We start from the raw sequence: 20,083 nt of genomic DNA, 5'->3' as shown, positions 1-20,083 counted from the left end.
AATTTTTAAGATTTTAAAGAAACATTTATGACCATTTGCGATTTGTTATCACAAATGGTTTATATGTTTCTTTATTCATTCTAGGGTTGACATTGCACTGTCTGTTAATTTAAACTGAACATTTGCTATAAATCACCTTTGTGTACATAGTGCTATTTACTTATATTTATAAATATAATTACAGAAATATAAATATTTTATTCATTTTTATGTCTAAGTATATGTATATTCAGTTATAATATGTTCTGTGTAAAGTTATATATACTTTCGAAAATGATAGGCCTGTATAACTTAAAACAAACATTCAATAACATAAATAGATGTTACAATTAATAATTGTGCAATATGGATCATTAGCATTTACTTAATGACATTTAATTTAACATTTATTAATTTACTTTAGCACAGCAGATATAAGTAAAGCAAAGATAAAAATAGGAATATGTGGGTAAATCTGGACTTAAATCTGCTTTAAAAAATATAACATGTTTGAACACGGCTAGGTTGAGAAACACGTTCAAAATTGTCGTCTTAATGCGGTCAAACTGTGCGTCTTTACACGAACCAAATAAACGCGGCAAAAACTAACGCCTTAACACGGCCAAAACGTGCGTGTCTACACGTACAAAAGAAACGCGTTCAAAATTGCCGCGTTAACGCGGGCAAATTGTGCGTGTTGACACGGTCACATTTCACGCTTTCCGTTTAAAGACATTTGGACCCCGGCCGCCTTCCATAGCCGATGCTCAGTGTTCTGTTCACTTGTACAGGTGAAAATGGACAGCTGTCAGCTGGAAAAAATCTTTCCATACAGGACACCATTATATGTTGCTGTCTGTCACTGCTGTATGTCTGCCTGAGGGTTCATGTGTATGTGTATATGTGTGTGTATGTGTGTTTTTGTGGTTTCCACAAAGAAATGTAGAAAACACAAAAGATTACAACACTGTAGAACATCACTGAATTAAATTAGCCTATACACTTTACATATAAATCACATTTCTTATCAATATACATTTAATGATTAACGATAAAGATTAATAATAAGGAAAAGAGGCACATTACAAATAGCCTACGTCGTTGAAGCCCGTCCTACTGTAGATAAACAGAACATCCCCGCTTATTAACTGACATGCATGTACCTCAAAGAAGCACAAATAAAGATATATAGGTGCAAACAGAATACAGTGACGTCAACCTTGGTTTTAATAAGCAGTTATTTTATGACACAGAACGCGTTGGTGAAACTCATGCATCTAGCAAGAACTTAATACACAAAATAGTCATATTGATTCAAGCATTTAACATTTATGAATGAATTAAATGTCAGTAATGAACAATACTGCACAAATTATAGCGATCACGAGGAAGGTCCTATTCTATCCCAAACGCGTACAGTAAAGTGGATATACAGCCTACAACACCCCATCAGTTATATTCAGGTCAATAGTGTCACCTGTTGGCGCAGTTTTGTAACTTAGATTTGTTATGTCGATATCACGAGAAAGCGATCACGAGGAAGGTCCTATTCTATCCCAAACGCGTACAGTAAAGTGGATATACAGCCTACAACACCCCATCAGTTATATTCAGGTCAATAGTGTCACCTGTTGGCGCAGTTTTGTAACTTAGATTTGTTATGTCAAGATCACGAGAAAATTAAGTCGTTATAATGAGAAAACAACTCGTTATGTCGATATCACGAGAAAATTAAGTCGTTATAACGAGAAAACACTCTCATTATGTCGAGATCACGAGAAAATTAAGTCCTGATAACGAGAAAACAAGAAGGGAACAAAAATAATGCATGGCCGCTTAGAACTTCCGTAATTTTCTAATACATTTATCTGCAATCATTCAGGTACTTGGACATGTGTAGAATATTGTGTTTTCGAGCAGAATTTACAAAAAAAAGAAAGAGCACAGTTGGCAACAGACAAACTGGCTATATTAACACATCACTGTTTTTAATATTACAGCTGCCAAGATTAAAGGCAGTTTCTGCGCTACTAGTGTCATCTAGTGGAACTACAAAAATAAAGTAAGTTTTCAAACAACCTTTGCAAATGCCCCTTTCATGTGGTACACTTCAACTAACTCAAACAACACAAACACAGCTCTTACGGGTCTATAAAAGTGAAGGCATGCCTCAACTAGGGATGGGCGTATCGATCCGAAGTATCGATATATCGATACTGACGCGAGTATCGAAAGTATCGATACTCAAACAAAAAATATCGATACTAAGATGTGTTTTATTTACCAGTGATTTTGTTTATTTAACAAAAAAATAATAATGCATACAATATGCATTGAATTGCACGAATACCCTTTGTTAGCGAGTAACTGTGTAGGATAGAACTATTTTCCTGCTCATCTGAACACACGCAAATGTTGCAAGACAGAACTAATCAATCAGAGAGCATTCACTCACTTCTGACAGTGCATTCACACAGGGCTGCGTTTCCCAAAAGTACCATAAGAAAGCAAGTATTTATAGATTTGAATAATGTGTAAACAAAAAACATATTTGAACCATGTGTAAACAAAAAATATAACCTAATAAGTTACCATTAAGGCGTATTGAATGTTAAAATGCATTTTAAACAAAAAGTTAAGTGATTATCATTACCCATTTTACTCTTAGTAATTTAATAATTTAATAAATTTCATAATTTAAAAGTTTAGTTCAGAAGTATCGAATCGGTATCGATATTGACGATACTGCCTTGAAAAATATCGGTATCGTATCGAAAACAAAATAAGTGGTATCGCCCATCCCTAGCCTCAACATGTAGGCAACTTTCAATAAAAGGTCCAACATATTAGGAATACTTTTACCTTAAGTTTCGCTTACCTGTTGAGAAAAAAAAAACAAAAAAAAAAACTTGAAACTCAAACATTTCATCAAATTCCTCAATCTTTGTTTACAAAACATGATGGTCATGAAATACAGTATCAGATTTTTATTTGATGTTTCTCTAGGTTACTTTATATAATGCACATTATACTGCACCAAAAAGGAGCTTCTTTACCTAACAGCAGTATTGTGATTGATGGACAGACATACGTTGTTCAGAACACACCTTCTTGATTACATATGATGATGACGCACGTTAAGGGGCGTGTTGAGGAGAATAGTGATGTCATGATTCTTAAGATTTTAAATCTGGGCATTTCAGAAGGGTAGAAAATAATAATTCTTATTGGGGAGTTAGTTTGAGTTCTGAAACTTGCATTATGTTTTCAATGTAGAAAAATCTCGTGTCTAAATATCAAGAATATTTTGATTCTCCATTTCATGACTCTTTAGCTTTTTTAAAATGACTATATGACAGAGCACTTGGCATTGATTATGTTCATTAATATTAATATCATATTGGCCAATTGGGTAACATGTATATCAAAATAAACAGATCATAGCATTTTCAAGCATTTCTAATTTGACTAAAATTACTGAAGCCAAAACTGCACTTCGAGACAGAGAAATAAACCCCAAAATAACTATTCTATAAATATATGATAAAAAAAAAAATTTGAGAAACTGACTAAATAGCTGTTACACAAGTTAAATGCTGTAAATATTTTAACATAAAAGTTTAAAAGGTTTTAGAGTTAACTTGGCAATATGACACACATCAAATAAAATCTTTTTTTTTCTTTACTTGTCTTTGTGTTGACATCTAAGTGCAGTAGTTTTAGAGAGCTTTAAGTACATAAGGATTACACTGGCTTAACGATTCTCAACATAACATATACAAATATGCTTCATCTCTGGGTCAATTCTGCTGCATAATAAAACGTTTCATTAGGAAATGTAACAATATTTATATAACATGGGCTGGTGCATATCAAATGTATTGCTTTGCCATTTAAAGACATTACATAACAGCATTAACATTGTACCTTTGGAATATGCTTACATCTGCACACACACATATACACACACACATATATATATATATATATAAACTGTCAACTTGAGCTTTGAATCCGTGGCAGAAGGAAGTAGTTCCGCACAAAAGAGGGTTTTATTAGGCACTCCGTTGTTTCTTGTTTAATTGCACACGTTCCGTCGAACTGTTGTATAAACGCAATATCACTCATACATATTTTTAATAATAATATTAATAATAATAATAGTAATAATAATTTTCTTGAACATACAACCTTGTTTTCCAGTCAAATGATATACATAATTGTCACAATTATACTCAAAATATAAGAGTTAACTTAATTCAAGACACATCTTGCTATTTTACACTGTATTCCATCTTGGCATTTTGATTATAGAATCAAATTTTACATAGGTAAAATGAACATTTTGAGGAGATTTACTTATTTTTACTGGAGAACAAGACAAACATTTTTCAAAGTGTGAAATGGCTTCTGCACCATTTTTAAATAAATTATAACTTGTCTCACACTCGGTGGTGGCAGTTTTGGCTCTCAGATTTGATATAAAATATGTAATTTCCCAAATAAGGGGCAATTCAGGTGCTTCAACTCATTGCTTCATTCTCTGTCACTATGAGTGCCCACTTGTCCAGCAGGGCTGCTGTAGCATGGTGTGATTTTAACGTGGATGAAGAGACTGGAGGGAGACATGCTAGAGCCATCTGCCTGCAGCAGATGAACATGTCTGTAACCTGCAGAACAGATGTTGTAGAATGAGTGTGCAGTCACAACAGAGTAGTTTGTGTTCAGTAAAAAAAATATATCAACAAATCATACCTGTCCGCATGCTTGTGAAAGGAAGTGTAAACTGACACAGAAAATCATTCTTGGTGGCGTAGTCATGGTCTTCAACCTTAAAGCGTACTAATACCAGCTCTGGCACATGAAGCTGGAACTTAAAGGTGCAGTCCCATCTGGGGTTGAAGCCTGAGGAGAATAATACATTTTTATTAACATATAATAATAACAAATAAAAATATAGCTACAAGCAGCAATTAAGGAACCAAACACAACAGAGGCTACTCATTAAAGAACAGGGGTCTCCAACCCTGCTCCTGGAGAGCTACCTTCCTGCAGACTTCCGTTCCAACCCTGCTTCAACACACCTGTCTGTAATCATCAAGTACCCTAGGGGTGTATTCCAGAAAGGAGGTTCAACAAACTCTGAGTTGAAACTTGAACTCTGAGTTTTCGGTTTCAGAAGAGCTGAACTGAGTTAGTTCAATCGACTCTGAGTAGGTTGACTCTGAGTTTAGCGCATGCACCACGACTATGAAAAGCCATGATCAATGGAGCTCCGAAATTATGATTCACCATGGCAACAACACCCGACAAAAAGACGACCGCATAATTCCAAGTCAATACGTCACTTTAATTCTTAATCACTTAAATTATTGAACTAATATTAATTTTCATGGTATTCCACAGGCAAAAAAGAAAAGAAAAAAAACCAAACAAACGTGGCAGCAGAAAAAAATTAAACATAAAAACAATTCAAGCAGGTAGAGCTTCAAGTGTAAAAGGGTCATGGGTGTAGGTTACATGACTTTACAAACATTTGACATTCAATAAATACTCAGTGTCTATTTCAATGTGCAGCGGATGCTCCTCCAATACATCCACAACATGCTGCTGTGGGCATGTAAGAGATATTGCTGCTGCTGCTCCTGCGGCAGAGCAAGTACCGAGACTTGCTACCTCCAATACATCCACAACATGCTGCTGTGGGCATGTAAGAGATATTGCTGCTGCAAACATAACATACATGAAATAACCCCTATATAGCATTTGAATCACCTCGTAGCAGATCTATATAGGTGGAGCTGGGGAAGGTGGAGGGTTTCTGAAGCAAGCTGCAACTGCTACAGCAAGCACTAGTCATATATTTGAATGTTGAGCAGCGAGCTCATTGGCTACCGATACAGGAGAGAACCAATCAGCTGTGCCATGTGATAATGATGTCATTAGTTCAGATTGAGTTAGACCTATCAGACTGCGCCATCTAGAGTTTCATGCCAGAACTCTGTATTTCTGTCATGACAACTCTCGGAGGGATTGGCATGCTAATGTACATGACAATGTTAATGTATTTGGTCTTGGCGGAATAGATCTGGGGTAAACAGACTCTGAGTTTCCGACAAAACTAAACCTCTCGGTAAGTTACCATAGTAACTTACTCTGTGAACCTAACCTGGTCGGGAGCAGGGGTGAATTCCAGAAAGTGGTTTTTGTTGGAAACTCAGAGTTTGTTAACCCCAGAAAAGGGAAACTCAGTGTTTTCGGTTCCAATAAAAGACAAAACTAAACCTCTCGGTAAGTTACCATAGTAACTTACTCTGTGAACCTAACATGGTCGAGAGCAGGTTTTCTTCGGTAAACCCAGAGTTTCTTTCGGTCTCCTCCCCCTTTTTAAAGAGTAAGCGATGTTTAAATACCTCATTCATTCATTCACGCTGCAAAAATGGTTTTTATTGCTGAGATTTTTGCCTTATTTCAAGTTCAAATATCTAAAAATTCTTAAATCATGATGCATTTTCTATATAAGAAAAAAATATAAACGATATTTAGTCTTGTTTCCTGGGGGTAAACAAGTCTAATTAATTGCCAGCAGGGTAAGAAAGATAATCTTAATGAAAATGGAAACAAGATTATTTTTCTTACCGGACCACTTTCATTTTCATCATGCAGACACGGTAAATGTGACAAAATTGGCATGTCTTTTTATAAGGGATCCTGTAGGTTGCATTCATTCGCGGGGAATTACATTTACATCAGGAGAGGATTTAATTTAATTTGATCTAATTTATTTATTTTGCCATATCCACATGCATATTCACTTGATAACATCTTGTTGCAACCTCTAAGTAACCTAATAATTAGAATTTCCTTTAGGATTTCCAGTGTGGTTGGAAGCATTGATTACACACACATTCTCACCATCACACCTTCTGAAAATGAAGCTGATTAGGCTACTGTATGGAATGGAAGGATGCCAGATGGAATGGTAGTGCAAGATTTATGCCGTAACCACCACCACAGCTGTTAAATAAACACAAATTATTCACAATTTATTTGGTCATCTTTATGTTCTACAAATACAAAAGCAACAAATTATTATTTTCCCTGTTGGATTTTAATATTGGTATTGTGGCAATCTCCTCTTCATCTGTCAGTGATGCTGGTGCAGGTTCTCCCCCCATTTTACGAGTCTCTGCCTTCTTGCTGTTGGCTTCTGAATAGAAGTCAAATGTTTTTTCATTACCCTAATTAAGAAATATATTTCATTTATAAAAAAGAAATAGCATGTTGGATTAGAGAACATTTAATTATGTGAAAAAGCATTAGACTATGTGGAAAAAGCTGCTGCACATTGAAATAGATATACACTGAATGATATTTATTGAATGTCAAATATTTAGCCTACACCCATTTTATGCATGAAGCTTTACCTGATTGAATTGTGCTTTTATGTTAATTTTTTTTTCTGCTGCCATATTTTTTTTTATTTTCTTTTCTTTCACGCGCTAAACTCAGAGTCAACATACTCAGAGTGGATTGAACTAACTCTGATCAGCTGTTCAGAAACCGAAAACTCATTGTTTCCAATCTCAGAGTAAGTCAACTCAGAGTTCAAGTTTTAACTCCGAGTTTGTTGAACCTCCTTTCTGGAATACACCCTTGAACACCTTGATTAGCTGGTTCAGGATTGTTTGATTAGGGTTAGAGCTGAACTCTGCAGTATGGTAGCTCTCCAGGAGCAAGGATGGAAACACCTGTTAAAGACATTTGTTGATACAGCATTTTACTACAAAACACAAAATGGTCAACGCCCAAAAAAAAAAAAAAAAAATTCTAATTGGTCTATGCTCAAGCCAATAAAGGAAAAACTGGGTACCATTCGATTTGGTATGCCGCTCCGAATCTAACAATCAATCTTATGATTTTTACTAACTGTTCAGAAATTATAAGCAAAAATGTCATTTTTTAAATATCTTTTGATCAGTAGGTCGCGCTGTGCCGAAACTACTCGTGTGCCCTCAGGTCATGCCTGGTATAACACATACCAAGTTTGGTTAGAATTTGCTAAAGTGTTGTCGAGATATAGCCCCATGTCCGTTTTTGTGTGAACTTGTCAAATTTGTTAACATACTTTACGAAAACGGTTTGGTCTATTGAAAATCTTTTGATATTTTTTTACCAGCATGGTCTGAAGATGACCTGAGACAATTTTGGTGCAAATCAGACAAACCGCTTAGGAAGGGTTTGGAAAAAGTTAATATTTCAGAAAATTCTAAATTGAATAAAATCTTGATCACTAAACATTTAAATTATGGTATGTCTTGATTTGGCATGAGCCAAAGAATCAGAGGAAGAAATCTTTATAAAATAATCTTCTTTCTAGCCCTTGCAGTTCATAAGTTATTAGCAGAAACATGAGTGCAAATTTGACCTGTTGGTGTTGCTAGGGAGTTTGATGCTCCAAACATACTATGGTTAATGTTGGGATGGTCCTCTTTTCATGTGCCAAATTTCATAACTTTCCATCAAGCGTTTCTATGGACTGCCATAGACTCAAGAGTGGAGGAAGAAGAAAAAGAAGAAGAAGAAGAAGAAGAAATATAGCTGCAAGCAGCAATTACAGGGCCAAGCACAACAGTGGCAAAATGATGAGCTAAGTATGGCAGGGAGCGTCAGACCAACTGCAGCAATGAGTAATTAAAGCCATTTTTTCTGTCCTTCGGATGAGACGTTAAACCGAGGTCCCGACTCTCTATGGTCATTAAAAATCCCAGGATGTCCTTCGAAAAAGAGTAGGGGTATAACCCCGGCATCCTGGCCAAATTTGCCCATTGGCCTCTGACCATCATGGCCTCCTAATCATCCCCATACACTGATTGGCTTCATCACTCTGTCTCCTCTCCACCAATAAGCTGGTGTGTGGTGGGCGTTCTGGCGCACTATGGCTGCCGTCGCATCATCCAGGTGGATGCTGCACACTGGTGGTGGTTAAGGAGATTCCCCCGCTTTCATATAAAGCGTGTTGAGTACCCAGAAAAGCACTATATAAATGTAACAAATTATTATTATTATTATTATTTTAAGATACATTTAGTAAAAATGGCTGAAAAATCATTAAAACAATCATTAGTAACATAATTTACTGGTTTATCACTTTTGACCAATATGTGACGCTGTTAACAAATTGATGTGGTGTTGTCAGAGTGAGGTGACAAACAAAGTTTGGTGTTAATATGTCATAGCTTTGCACAGATACAGCCTCAGATGCAGTTTGGCATCATGCCATCAAATTCGTTGACATCATGCCATCAAATAAACGAAAACCGTTTTGTCCATCAGCACAAGATCCATGACTTTTTACCGACATGGTCTAAAGATGAGTCGAATTTGGGGAAAATCAGACCAATCATCTAGGAAGAGTTTGAATAAGTGGGTTTTCAAAGAAAATCTAAATGGCGAACAGGAAGTTTTGCAGATTATAGGATAATTCATATCGATGTTCTCGGCATGATCCATGGAATCTATCAAGACCAGTCTCATGATAATAGGCAAAACTAATAAAAAGCTATTGGCATTTTTTTTTTTGTAATGATACGCCAATGCATTCGGGAAAATTTCAAAATGGCTGACATGGGAAAATTGGGTATCGTTCAACTCGGGTGTCACACCAAATCTAAAGAGACTAGACTTGTGATTTTTGGCCAAACAGTTCAGATGTTAAAAGCAAAAATATAATTTTTTTTATATATCCTGCTGAAAGAGTGCAGGTACCCTCAGGTCATGTTTGTTATAACACACATCAAGTTTGGTTTGAATACGCTAAAGAATTGGAGATTGCCTCACAATCATTTTGGCATGGAATTCGTTCACGCTTTGTTTGAGAATGGTTTGACTTGATGTCCATAACTTTTTACCAGCATGGTCTGAATTTTGGTGAAAATCAGACAAACCGTCTAGGACGAGTTCGAAAAAGATCAAAATGGTTGAAAAATCATGATGGATAATGACGTCACTGGGTACAATCAAATCACCTTGAGGCAAGGAATCAGAGGGAAAAATACCCTTACGGCTCAGAAGTTATAAGCATAAACATGAGTATAAATTTGAACTGTTGGTGGCACTACAGGGTTTGAGTTAGAGAGTCCAAATTTGCTGTGGGTATGGTTCGGACTGTCATCTATCTGTGTGCTAAATTTTATAACTTTCCCACAAGTGGTTCTATGGGCTGCCATAGAAGAAGTAGAAGAAGAAGTATATGAAAAAGAAGAAGAAGAAAACTAACAGATACAGTAGGTTCCCTCTAATAATTCTGAAGTACCATTATTGCCGATGCGGTGCGTCTTCTTTGTGTTGTTATCTTTGGGAGCCCCATAAGTCTGCACCCATACAAGAGGGTCTACAATTGAGCTGAGCTTCTCTTTGTCAGGTTTAGGCAGCTGCTGGGCTGAAATCACCTGAAACGAGACAAAAATATGAGCATGTATGGCAATAAAACATTTAAAAATATGGGAATGGATGCTGCCACAATGTTATTGAAATGTACTTAAATATCAGATTGTTTTCCACCAAAAAAGACTGAAGCATTTGGAAAATGACCAGTGTAGTTGTTGTCACACTCTTTGACTAAAGTGAATGATGATGTTTGCTCACACGCTTTGTTTAAAGTGAGTTATGATGTACAGCTATTTTATTGAATTCACAATAAACGGGAAGTTGTGGCCTAATGGTTAGAGAGTCGGACTCGTAACCCAAAGGTTGCGAGTTTGAGTCTCAGGTCCGGCAGGAAGGTGGGGGGGTGTGAATGTACAGTGCTCTCTTCCACCTTCAATACCACGATTGAGGTGCCCTTGAGCAAGGCACTGAATTCCCAACTGCTCCCCGGGAGCCGAAGCATAAATGGCTGCCCACTGCTCCGGGTGTGTGTGTGTTCACTGCTGTGTGTGTGCACTTAGGATGGGTTAAATGCAGAGCACTAATTCCTAGTATGGGCACCATACTTGGCTACATGTCACGTCACTTTCACACTTTTTCTCCTACAGTGCACAGCATAATGAGTACATCCCCTCTGAAACTTAACAAATTCAGCAATTACTCTTTACTCAGAAGACATGTTAGGGTTCTTTAGAGATACAGTATTTTCCAGCATGTCTGCTTGATCATTTACCAAACAAGCAAGTCAAAATTATTCAAGAAAAAAAAAAAAACATTTTCTTATCAAAGTGATCAAATGTGTTGCAAAAACATAGCAAAAGTAACACATAAATTAAAAAACAATGGACTTGTGACAAGGCCCCTGAAACAAGAAGGCCTTCTCTTTAAGCTTTCATTTAGTGATGAATGATTTTTTTGCTAGAAAAAGAGCAGGAGAAATATCAAGCAAGTGTCTCAGAGCCAGCAAAAGCTATGAAAAGAGTGTTTATCTAACAGTATTTTAGCCAAATCTTTAAAAACATTCATTCCCGCATTCCTTAAACTAAACTTTTTTTATTATTTTTTTTTTTATTCTGTTGAAGAATAAGTATAATGCTAATTTCTGAATATATTAGCCTACTGTATCATATTTAATATGCACATTTCTAGGGCCTATAAATTATCAATATGACCAAAACTTTGTTAAAAAACCTGTTGTACACAATCTACTTCATGTCTTCTGTCCTCTGTGTCACAGTCGTGGACTTCTTTTGTTGTGTTTTCATTTAGTTTCTGTCGTCCTTTGATTAGTTCATTCAGTTCACCTGTGTTTGATTAGTTATCATCCTCACCTGCCTGTCCCTCATTATCTCACCCTACTTAAATTCCCCTTTCTGTTCAGTTAGCTGCTGGTTATTAGTTGTGTATGCTGTTTGTGTTACCCTGTATTTTGTACGAATCTTCATCATCTTGGATTACTATTAAATGTTATTTGGATTACCTTCGTCTTCGTGCGCCTTCCTTCAACAAGAGCATGACAGAATAACTGGCCCAACAAAGAGTTAAGTGTTTCCCCTCATTTGTTTTCTTGTTTTTGAAAGTCTTTTATTTTTTTGTTTATGGATCGCCCCGAATTCCTCCTCCTCCTGCTGGAGCTGGGGGAACTTGCCCTCGAGGACCACACCAGACTATTTCTGGACATTGCCAACAATACCAGCTACCTGGACAACGCGCTCTGCTCGTTCTACATAGCGAGCCTCAACACCGCGTGCAGAGAGCAGTTGTCCAAAGACGGTCCTCGAGGGGATTTCACCGCCTTCGTGGAGTGGGTGCTGGCGAGCTGCAACTCACCACTGACTCCTTATTATGTCGATGAGGATCTCGCCAGCCCCACTCTGGACCCAGAGCCCAGCCAACCATCACCCCGCTACGCGGAGCGCTTGCCCGAGCCCACCGTGGACGGAGAGCCTAAGCCCGCCACGATCGACGAGCCATCGCCACCAGGAGTGACAGAGCTGAGGGTCGCCCCAGAGCAAGAGCCTCATGAATCATCTGACCAGGTGCGAGAGCCGGCAACGATGGATGATACTGTGGAGAGTGAGGGCATGGAGGAAAGCCCCGCCCACTGTTCCACCGCTGAGGGTGAGCTTAAGCAGGACTTATTCGGGACTACCCAGTCTTCTTCCATCATCATCTGAAATCTCTGCCTGTCCTGTTATGGCCAAGGAGGCCGTTTTTTAACTGTTTGTCTGCCCTGAACAGTCTGTCTGCCCGAACTGTTTGTCTGCCCTGAACTGTCTATCTGCCCTGAACTGTCTGTCTGTCCTGAACTATCTGTCTGTCCTGTCTCGACCATGTAGGTCGTTTCCCTATCTCTGGCGCTCCCAGTGCTGGGAGTGGCCATCTGGTGTGTGTGGGCAGCACACACCATCCCTGAACCCACGGACTGCTCAAAACTCCCACCCAGCCTCCCTCTCCCACCACCTCTTCATCAGTCCTCACCACCACCTCCGCTGTCTCCTGTCAGCCCCTGAGCTCACCCTCAGCCCACCATCTGTGATGTGGGATTGCTGCGGGTCTGCCAGTCTCCATCGGCGTACTGGCTGGAGGATCCCTTATCTCCACCTCCAGCCTCTGAGTCCCAGACTCCGCCTCGGCCTGTTGACCCAGTGGCTCCACCATGGCTCATAATCCCTAGCTCTCTCCTCTCCGCCGTGGCCCGTCAGTCCACCAGCTCCGCCGGGCTCCCTCGTCCCTCCGGCTCCGCCTTGGTCAGTTGTCGACCCGCCATCGCCTCAGGACTTCAATCCTCTGGCTGTGCCTCGTCGATCCGTCCCACCAGCTCCGTTGGGCTCCTCCCTCCATCCAGCTCCAACTTGGTCCTATGTACACCGCAGCCTTCCGGATCCCCGCCTATGCCTTGGTAGCCTGAGCCATCTGCTCCGCCTTGGCCCTCCGTATCCTCCCCGTCGCCCTGGATCGTCGGCTCTCCGTCTCTGCCTCGGGCTCCTCTCCCACCTGCTCTGCCACTGACGGTCGGCCCCCTGGAGTCATCTGCCATTCCTCCACCATGGCTCCTCCCTCCATCGACTCCACCGTGGGCCATCATATTGGCTGTGGTCTGGGTCCCGCCTGGGTCCTCCTACTCCAAGTCCCTCCTGTCTCCAACCTGGCTCCTCCCTCCGTCTGACCCGCCCTGGCTCCTCCCTCCGTCTGATCTGTCCTGGCTCCTCCTGTCTCCATCCTGGCTCCTCCCTCCATCTGATCCTCCATGGTTCCTCCCTCCGTCATCGCCACCTTGGTCATCCACTTGCCTGCGTTCCTGCTTGTCCTTCGCCATCCCCTGTTACCTTCCCAACTCCACCACTTTGTCCTCCTCCTTAGTCCCCTCCATCCCTCCTTTGTTGTTTTTGTTACGGCGCAAAGTCAAACCTGGCCGGAGGGGGAAGTACTGTCACAGTCATGGACTTATTTTGTTGTGTTTTCATTTAGTTTCTGTTGTCCTTTGATTAGTTCATTCAGTTCACCTGTGTTTGATTAGTTATCACCCTCACTTGTCTGTCCCTCGTTATCTCACCCTACTTAAGTTCCCCTTTCAGTTCAGTTAGCTGCCGGTTTTTAGTTGTGTATGCTGCTTGTGTTACCCTGTGTTTTGTACGAATCTTCATCTTGGATTACTGTGAAATGTTATTTGGATTACCTTCGTCTTCGTGCACCTACCTTCAACAAGTGCGTGACACTTTGATTGATAGTTCATGCTTTTTTTTATCAAGTAAAGTCTTTTATTGCTCATAAATCTTTAATGATTTTTATAAAGTAAATGTAAGATTAACATTTACTGGACTGAAGCAACTTGACTTGATTATTCATACATCATTTTTAATGTAAAAAAATAAAACTTATTTTTTTCATGTTAATGTAAATGTGACACAACAGACTTTTGGGGAACATTTATTTGTCCATCTCTCAATTATCATCAATTTGCAATGAATTGCATATATGAGATATAAAAGCCTGATGTATAAATATGATACTCAACAAAAAAACACATATGCATATATTTGCATGTTTGTTGTTGAGTATCATATTTCATACACACACACACACACACACACACACAGCATACACTGTGTGCAGAATTATTAGGCAAGTGAGTATTTTGACCATATCATCATTTGTATGCATATTTTCCAACTCCAAGCTGTATAAACTCGAATGCATATTGGATTTAAGCATATTCTATTTGTGGTGATGTGTATTTGTGTAACGAGGGAGGGTGTGGCCTAAGGAGATCAACACCCTATATCAAGGTGTGCATAATTATTAGGCAGCTTCTTGATTTGAGAAGAATCAAACGTGAAGTTACCAGGAACCCATTATCCTCCAGTGCTGTCATATTCCAGAACTGCAACCTACCTGGAGTGCCCAGAAGTACAAGGTGTTCAGTGCTCAGAAACATGGCCAAGGTAAGGAAGGTTGAAACCCGACCACCACTAAACAAGACACATAAGTTGAAACGTCAAGACTGGGCCAAGAAATATCTGAAGACAGATTTTTCAAAGGTTATATGGACTGATGCGATGAGAGTGACTCTTGACGGACCAGATGGATGAGACCATGGCTGGATCAGTAAGGGTCACAGAGTTCCACTTCAACTCAGACGCCTGCAAGGTGGAAGTGGGGTACTGGTATGGGCTGGTATTATTAAAGATGAGCAAGTTGGACCTTTTTGGGTTGAAGATGGACTCAAAATCAACTCCCAAACCTACTGCCAGTTTTTAGAAGACACTTTCTTCAAGCAGTGGTACAGGAAAAAGTCTGCATCTTTCAAGAAGACCATGATTTTTAAGCAGGACAATGCTCCATCGCATGCATCGAAGTACTCCACTGCGTGGCTAGCCAGTAAAGACCTTAAAGATGAATGAATAATGACATGGCCCCCTTCCTCACCTGATCTAAACCCTATTGAGAACTTGTGGGCCCTTCTTAAATGGAAGATTTACGGTGAAGGAAAACAGTACATGGCACAGAACACTCTGAACAGTGTCTGGAAGCTGTGGTTGCTGCTGCACAAAAAGTTGATCGTCAACAGATCAAGAAAACTGACAAGACTCCATGAATGGAAGGCTTATGACTGTTGTTGGGTGGCTATATTGGTCACTGATTTTTATTTTTTTATTTTTTTTATGTCAGAAATGTTTATTTGTAAATTGAGTTGATTGTTTATTATTTTCACTTTTACAGATGAAAATAAACAAGTGAGATGGGAAAATGTTCGTTTTTCATTTAGTTGGATAATAATTCTGCACACTAATAGTTGCTCAATAATTGTCCACATAGATATTCTCCTAAGAAAGCCAAAACCTCACTTTTACTTTATTAAATATTCAGATTTGAGGTTTATTAACATTTTGGATTGAGCGAGAGCGCTGTAGTTGTTCAATAATAAAATTAATCCTCAAAAATACAACTTGCCTAATAATTGTGCACACGGTGTAGACCCTAGAAATTAGCATATTAAATATGATACAGTAGGACAATGGTTCTCAAACCTCTCCACGAAGTACCCCCAGCACTGCACATTTTGTATGTCTCCCTATATCTGATACACCCACTTCAGGTCTTGCAGTCTCCACTAATGAGCTGATAAGTTGAATCTGGTGTGATAGATGAGGGAGACATACAAAATGTGCAGGGCTGGGGGTACTCCAGGACAGGTGTGAGTACCACTGCAGTAGGATAATATATTCAGAAACTGACATTATTGTTCAACAGAATTTTACAAAGAATGTTTAGTTTAATTTATGCGAGAATACATTTTTTTTTAAATGTAATTAAAACATTTAAACCATTCTTTTTTCAGGTAATGTATACCCCCAAAGGGGCGACATTTACAGACAGATTATGAAAAATATAAAAATTTAATTAATAAAATTCCAATATAAACGTAATTAGCTAATGCTTAACAACAACTTTTTAAACATGCAAGTCCCATCCAAATATTGAAAATATGTGAAATATATCAACTTTTATCTGAAGGTTAGTAGATTTCCCTCTACTGGTGGTCATGTTGTTTTTAAATGCTGTCCATGAGCTAACCAAAGAATGTTTTAATAAAGTGACCAGATCTAAATATTCTCAACAAACACCCTTTCAACATGAAACCAAGAAATGAGACCTACACTCTCCCCACAGCCTCTCAAATGTCTGTATCCCCCAGGAAAGGGCCCTTTTTAGGGTTAAGTATATGTTTAATGCATTTCAATTTTGCCATCTTTCCATGAATCATATAAGTGATCATTAAGAAAATACATCTTTTGTATTTATTCAGAAGGTGTTCTCATTTATGTTCGCACTGTACATTTCATTATAATACATCATCAGACAATTTTTGCCAGACATATTTGGAAGTCAAATGTGTAACACTGGCTACATTTACATGCAACCAAATAATCCGTTTGTAATCGGATTGACGGCTCAATCGAACTGAAAAGCCTTCATGTAAACACCTTAATTGATCCGATTGAGCTCGATCAGAATGAAATTTTGATTGGATTGAAGGGGTTGGTTTATTCCTTTTCTAATATGATTGAGAGTGCATGTAAACACTCGATCGGATTGAACCCCGAAACTGAAAGGACTGCGCATGTGCAATGATGCAGAAATACGTATGACGTGCAGAACGAGCAGTTCTTCCTTTTGAATAAAGTGTTGTATAAATGCATGTCCTGTCATTATAAAACTCTCCTTTCACTCGGCAACTGTGAAGTGGAGCAGAACAACCATCCACCAGTCCTTGTTTTGGATTCTCATCCACAGGCAACCCATTTTGGGCACGGGGAGGGGCATTTTTACTGCGTTATAAATATGAGGAGCACGGCACAGCGGTTTATATGTATATTTATCCATAAATGGATAAATATTAATTCTGCTGTTAAAAACAAATAAAGAAACCGTGTAGGAGAGTGGTTATTATGTGCAAACAGTGAGAAACTCTATATTTGTGCAGTGTGCGCATGTCCAAAAAAATCTATTCCGATTTGAAGCTTGTGACATATAAACGTGCACATCAACCCAATCACTTTATTTAGCGTTCATGTAAACACTAAATTCAGATTCATCAATCGGAATGAATTCAGTCTGATTGAAACAAAAATTGTGCATGTAAACATAGCCACTGTGACATCATGGAGCGTCGTGAGGTTTTGCTTTGATAAAGACCTCTCTGTTTAGTGCTACAGCATACCTTGATAGTAAGCAGTGTTGGATTGTGGCCAGGGCCTCCACCAGTGTTTTCTGAGTTAAACTCTGAATCAGGCTGGCACATAAAGCTTGGTTTTAGCAAGTAGCCACAGCGGCCGTTTGGTAAAAAACGGCCTCTGTTTAGGTCCATCTCTTCACATTGGGTTTGGAAGTTCAATGCCACTGTAAAATAATTTCATTATTTGTCAGTTGTTTATAAATGTGGACTACACAGTCATTTGCATGTTTTCTTTGCTTAAATGTTTACCCATCTGACAACCAGCATTCCACATGTCTTGAGGGTTGTAGTTGGAGGATTGCACACGCTGACCAGACGGGTAGATCCTGCTCAGTTGCATGCTGTTGTGACGTACAAACAACTTCCCTATGAAAAAAAGAAAGAGCCATTTTGGACCCATTCAAACAAACAAACAAACAAACAAAAAAATAAGAGAAAATATTTATCTTTGATTTACTGTTAAAGTTACATTTGTTTTTACTGTAGATGTGATGTTTTACTTGTTGATGTTATGTGTGGAAAAACAATCAAGGCAAATATCACTTCTGTATACACATCTTTGTCATTTCCATCGAATTATGCAACAAACATATTTAATTGTGTGTAGTTAAAGATACATAAAATAATACATAACATGACAAAAGATTAAGTTATTTTATTCCAAAATTGTTTTAATTATATCTTCATTGCAGAATGTTAATAAACACAATATATCATTTGATATGTGGAGGAGATTACTCTGTGAGATAGAAATGTTTTAAAATACTTTTTTTGAAAGTCCACAGGGAAGAAAGTATCTGTAGACTGAATAAACACACTCCCAAACATGCACTTGCATATAGTACCTGATTCTTTGATTAGTTTCAACGCATCACTCTCAGAGAACGAGGATATTTCATTGGGAGGTTTCTTGGCACATGGATCAAACTGTTTGAAAGCAACACTGTGGGTATACACCACCAGATCAGACAGCTCTGGACTCAATTTGCAGTCCCTCTGAGGAAAAGCAAAAGCAAAAAAAAAAACTTAGTGGTCTAAAAATACAAAAGTGAGGATGATGATGATGATGATGCTGATGATGATATGAAATGAGTAGTGATAGCATGTGAAGTAAAGTGAAGTGACATGAAAGCCAAGTATGGTAACTGTTTCCACAAAAATATTAGGCAGCACAGCTGTTTTCAACATTATTAATAATAAGAAATGTTTCTTGAGCAACAAATCAGGATCATGTGACATTGAAGACTGAAGTAATGGCTTCTGAAAATTCAGCTTTGCTATCAAAGGAATAAATTAATATAAATGAGCAAATTAATAAGTTAATTAATTAAAATAAATTTAAATATAGTAAAACAACTAGAAATAGAACAGTACATAATGCAGGATAGAAAGTAATGTTTAATATTATATTATATTAATTATATTTATTATATTAATTTATATTATATTATTGTCACAGGCTCACCAGGCTCCCCAAGCACAATCACACAACGCTCCTCTTTGACAACCCTTCACTCTGAGTGTTCATCCTGATTAACAGGGACTCCCTGTTAATCCCATCCTTACCTGAAGTGTGTGCTGCTCAGGTCACGATCCATCCATCTATCCACTCTGGTGATCATATATTAAAGGATCCGTTCACCACAAGAATAAAAATTTCCTGATAATTTACTCACCCCCATGTCATCCAAGATGTTTATGTCTTTCTGTCTTCAGTCACAAAGAATTTAGGGTTTTTGAGGAAAACATTCCAGGATTTTTCTCCATATAATGGACTTCTATGGTGCCCAATGGTTTGAACATCCAAATTGCAGTTTCAGTGCAGCTTCAAAGGGCTATACATAATCCCAGCCAAGGAATAAGGGTCTTATCTAGTGAAACGATCTGTCATTTTCTAAAAAAATAAAATAACATTTTATATACTTTTTAACCACAAATGGCAGGGACGTCTAAATTGTAGAATCTGGCAAAAGTGGACGGCGACGACCAGCCGGCGGCCGCACAAATCTCACTTATAGAAATTCCACTGGATTGGTAACCCATACTCAGAATTTGTCCTCTGCATTTAACCCATCCAAGTTAGTGCACACACATTAGGAGCAGTGAGTAGTGAGCACATGCACACACTGTGGGCACACACTCGCAGCAGGGGGGGCAGCCATTATTGCTGCAGCACCTGGGGAGCAATTGGAGGTTAGATGCCTTGCTCAAGGCCACCTCAGTTGTGGGTATTGGGTGTGGGAAAAAGCGCTGTTCATTCACCCCCCCATGTATACAAACATACATATCAGTGATTCTTAACCAAGTTCCTGGAGCCCCCAAACACTGCACATTTTGCATTTCAGGTCTTTGAGTCTCTACTAATAAGCTGATGACCTGAATCAGGTGTGTTTGATTAAGGAGACATGCAAAATGTGCAGTGTTGGGGTGCCTCAA

The 20,083-nt window shown here is 38.7% G+C and overlaps 1 protein-coding gene and 1 long non-coding RNA gene across 3 annotated transcripts in view; one reads left to right on the top strand and one right to left on the bottom strand.

Moving 5' to 3' along the window:
- Nucleotides 1-1,171: 1,171 nt before the first annotated feature.
- LOC107662573 (uncharacterized) lies at nt 1,172-1,905 on the top strand. Its single transcript, XR_001631231.1, has 2 exons — nt 1,172-1,371; nt 1,523-1,905. It is a non-coding gene; the product is annotated as an uncharacterized LOC107662573 (long non-coding RNA).
- Nucleotides 1,906-4,404: 2,499 nt separating this feature from the next.
- Nucleotides 4,405-20,083, bottom strand: part of plcd3b (phospholipase C, delta 3b) — a 102,348-nt gene continuing 86,669 nt past the window's right edge. For both annotated transcript variants that reach the window (XM_016452629.1, XM_016452630.1), the window contains 6 exons: nt 18,493-18,643; nt 17,897-18,013; nt 17,633-17,811; nt 10,295-10,430; nt 4,735-4,884; nt 4,405-4,649 (listed from right to left, as the gene is read on the bottom strand). In XM_016452629.1, the coding sequence (XP_016308115.1) occupies nt 4,516-4,649; nt 4,735-4,884; nt 10,295-10,430; nt 17,633-17,811; nt 17,897-18,013; nt 18,493-18,643 (867 nt within the window). In that variant the 3' untranslated portion in view covers nt 4,405-4,515. The remainder of the gene's footprint in view (nt 4,650-4,734; nt 4,885-10,294; nt 10,431-17,632; nt 17,812-17,896; nt 18,014-18,492; nt 18,644-20,083) is intronic.

The sequence above is a fragment of the Sinocyclocheilus anshuiensis genome, unplaced genomic scaffold (genome assembly GCF_001515605.1).
Source record: "Sinocyclocheilus anshuiensis isolate Anshui unplaced genomic scaffold, SAMN03320099.WGS_v1.1 scaffold1755, whole genome shotgun sequence".
In the NCBI taxonomy this organism is placed as follows: domain Eukaryota; kingdom Metazoa; phylum Chordata; class Actinopteri; order Cypriniformes; family Cyprinidae; genus Sinocyclocheilus; species Sinocyclocheilus anshuiensis.
This window is presented reverse-complemented; position numbering and strand designations above follow the sequence as displayed.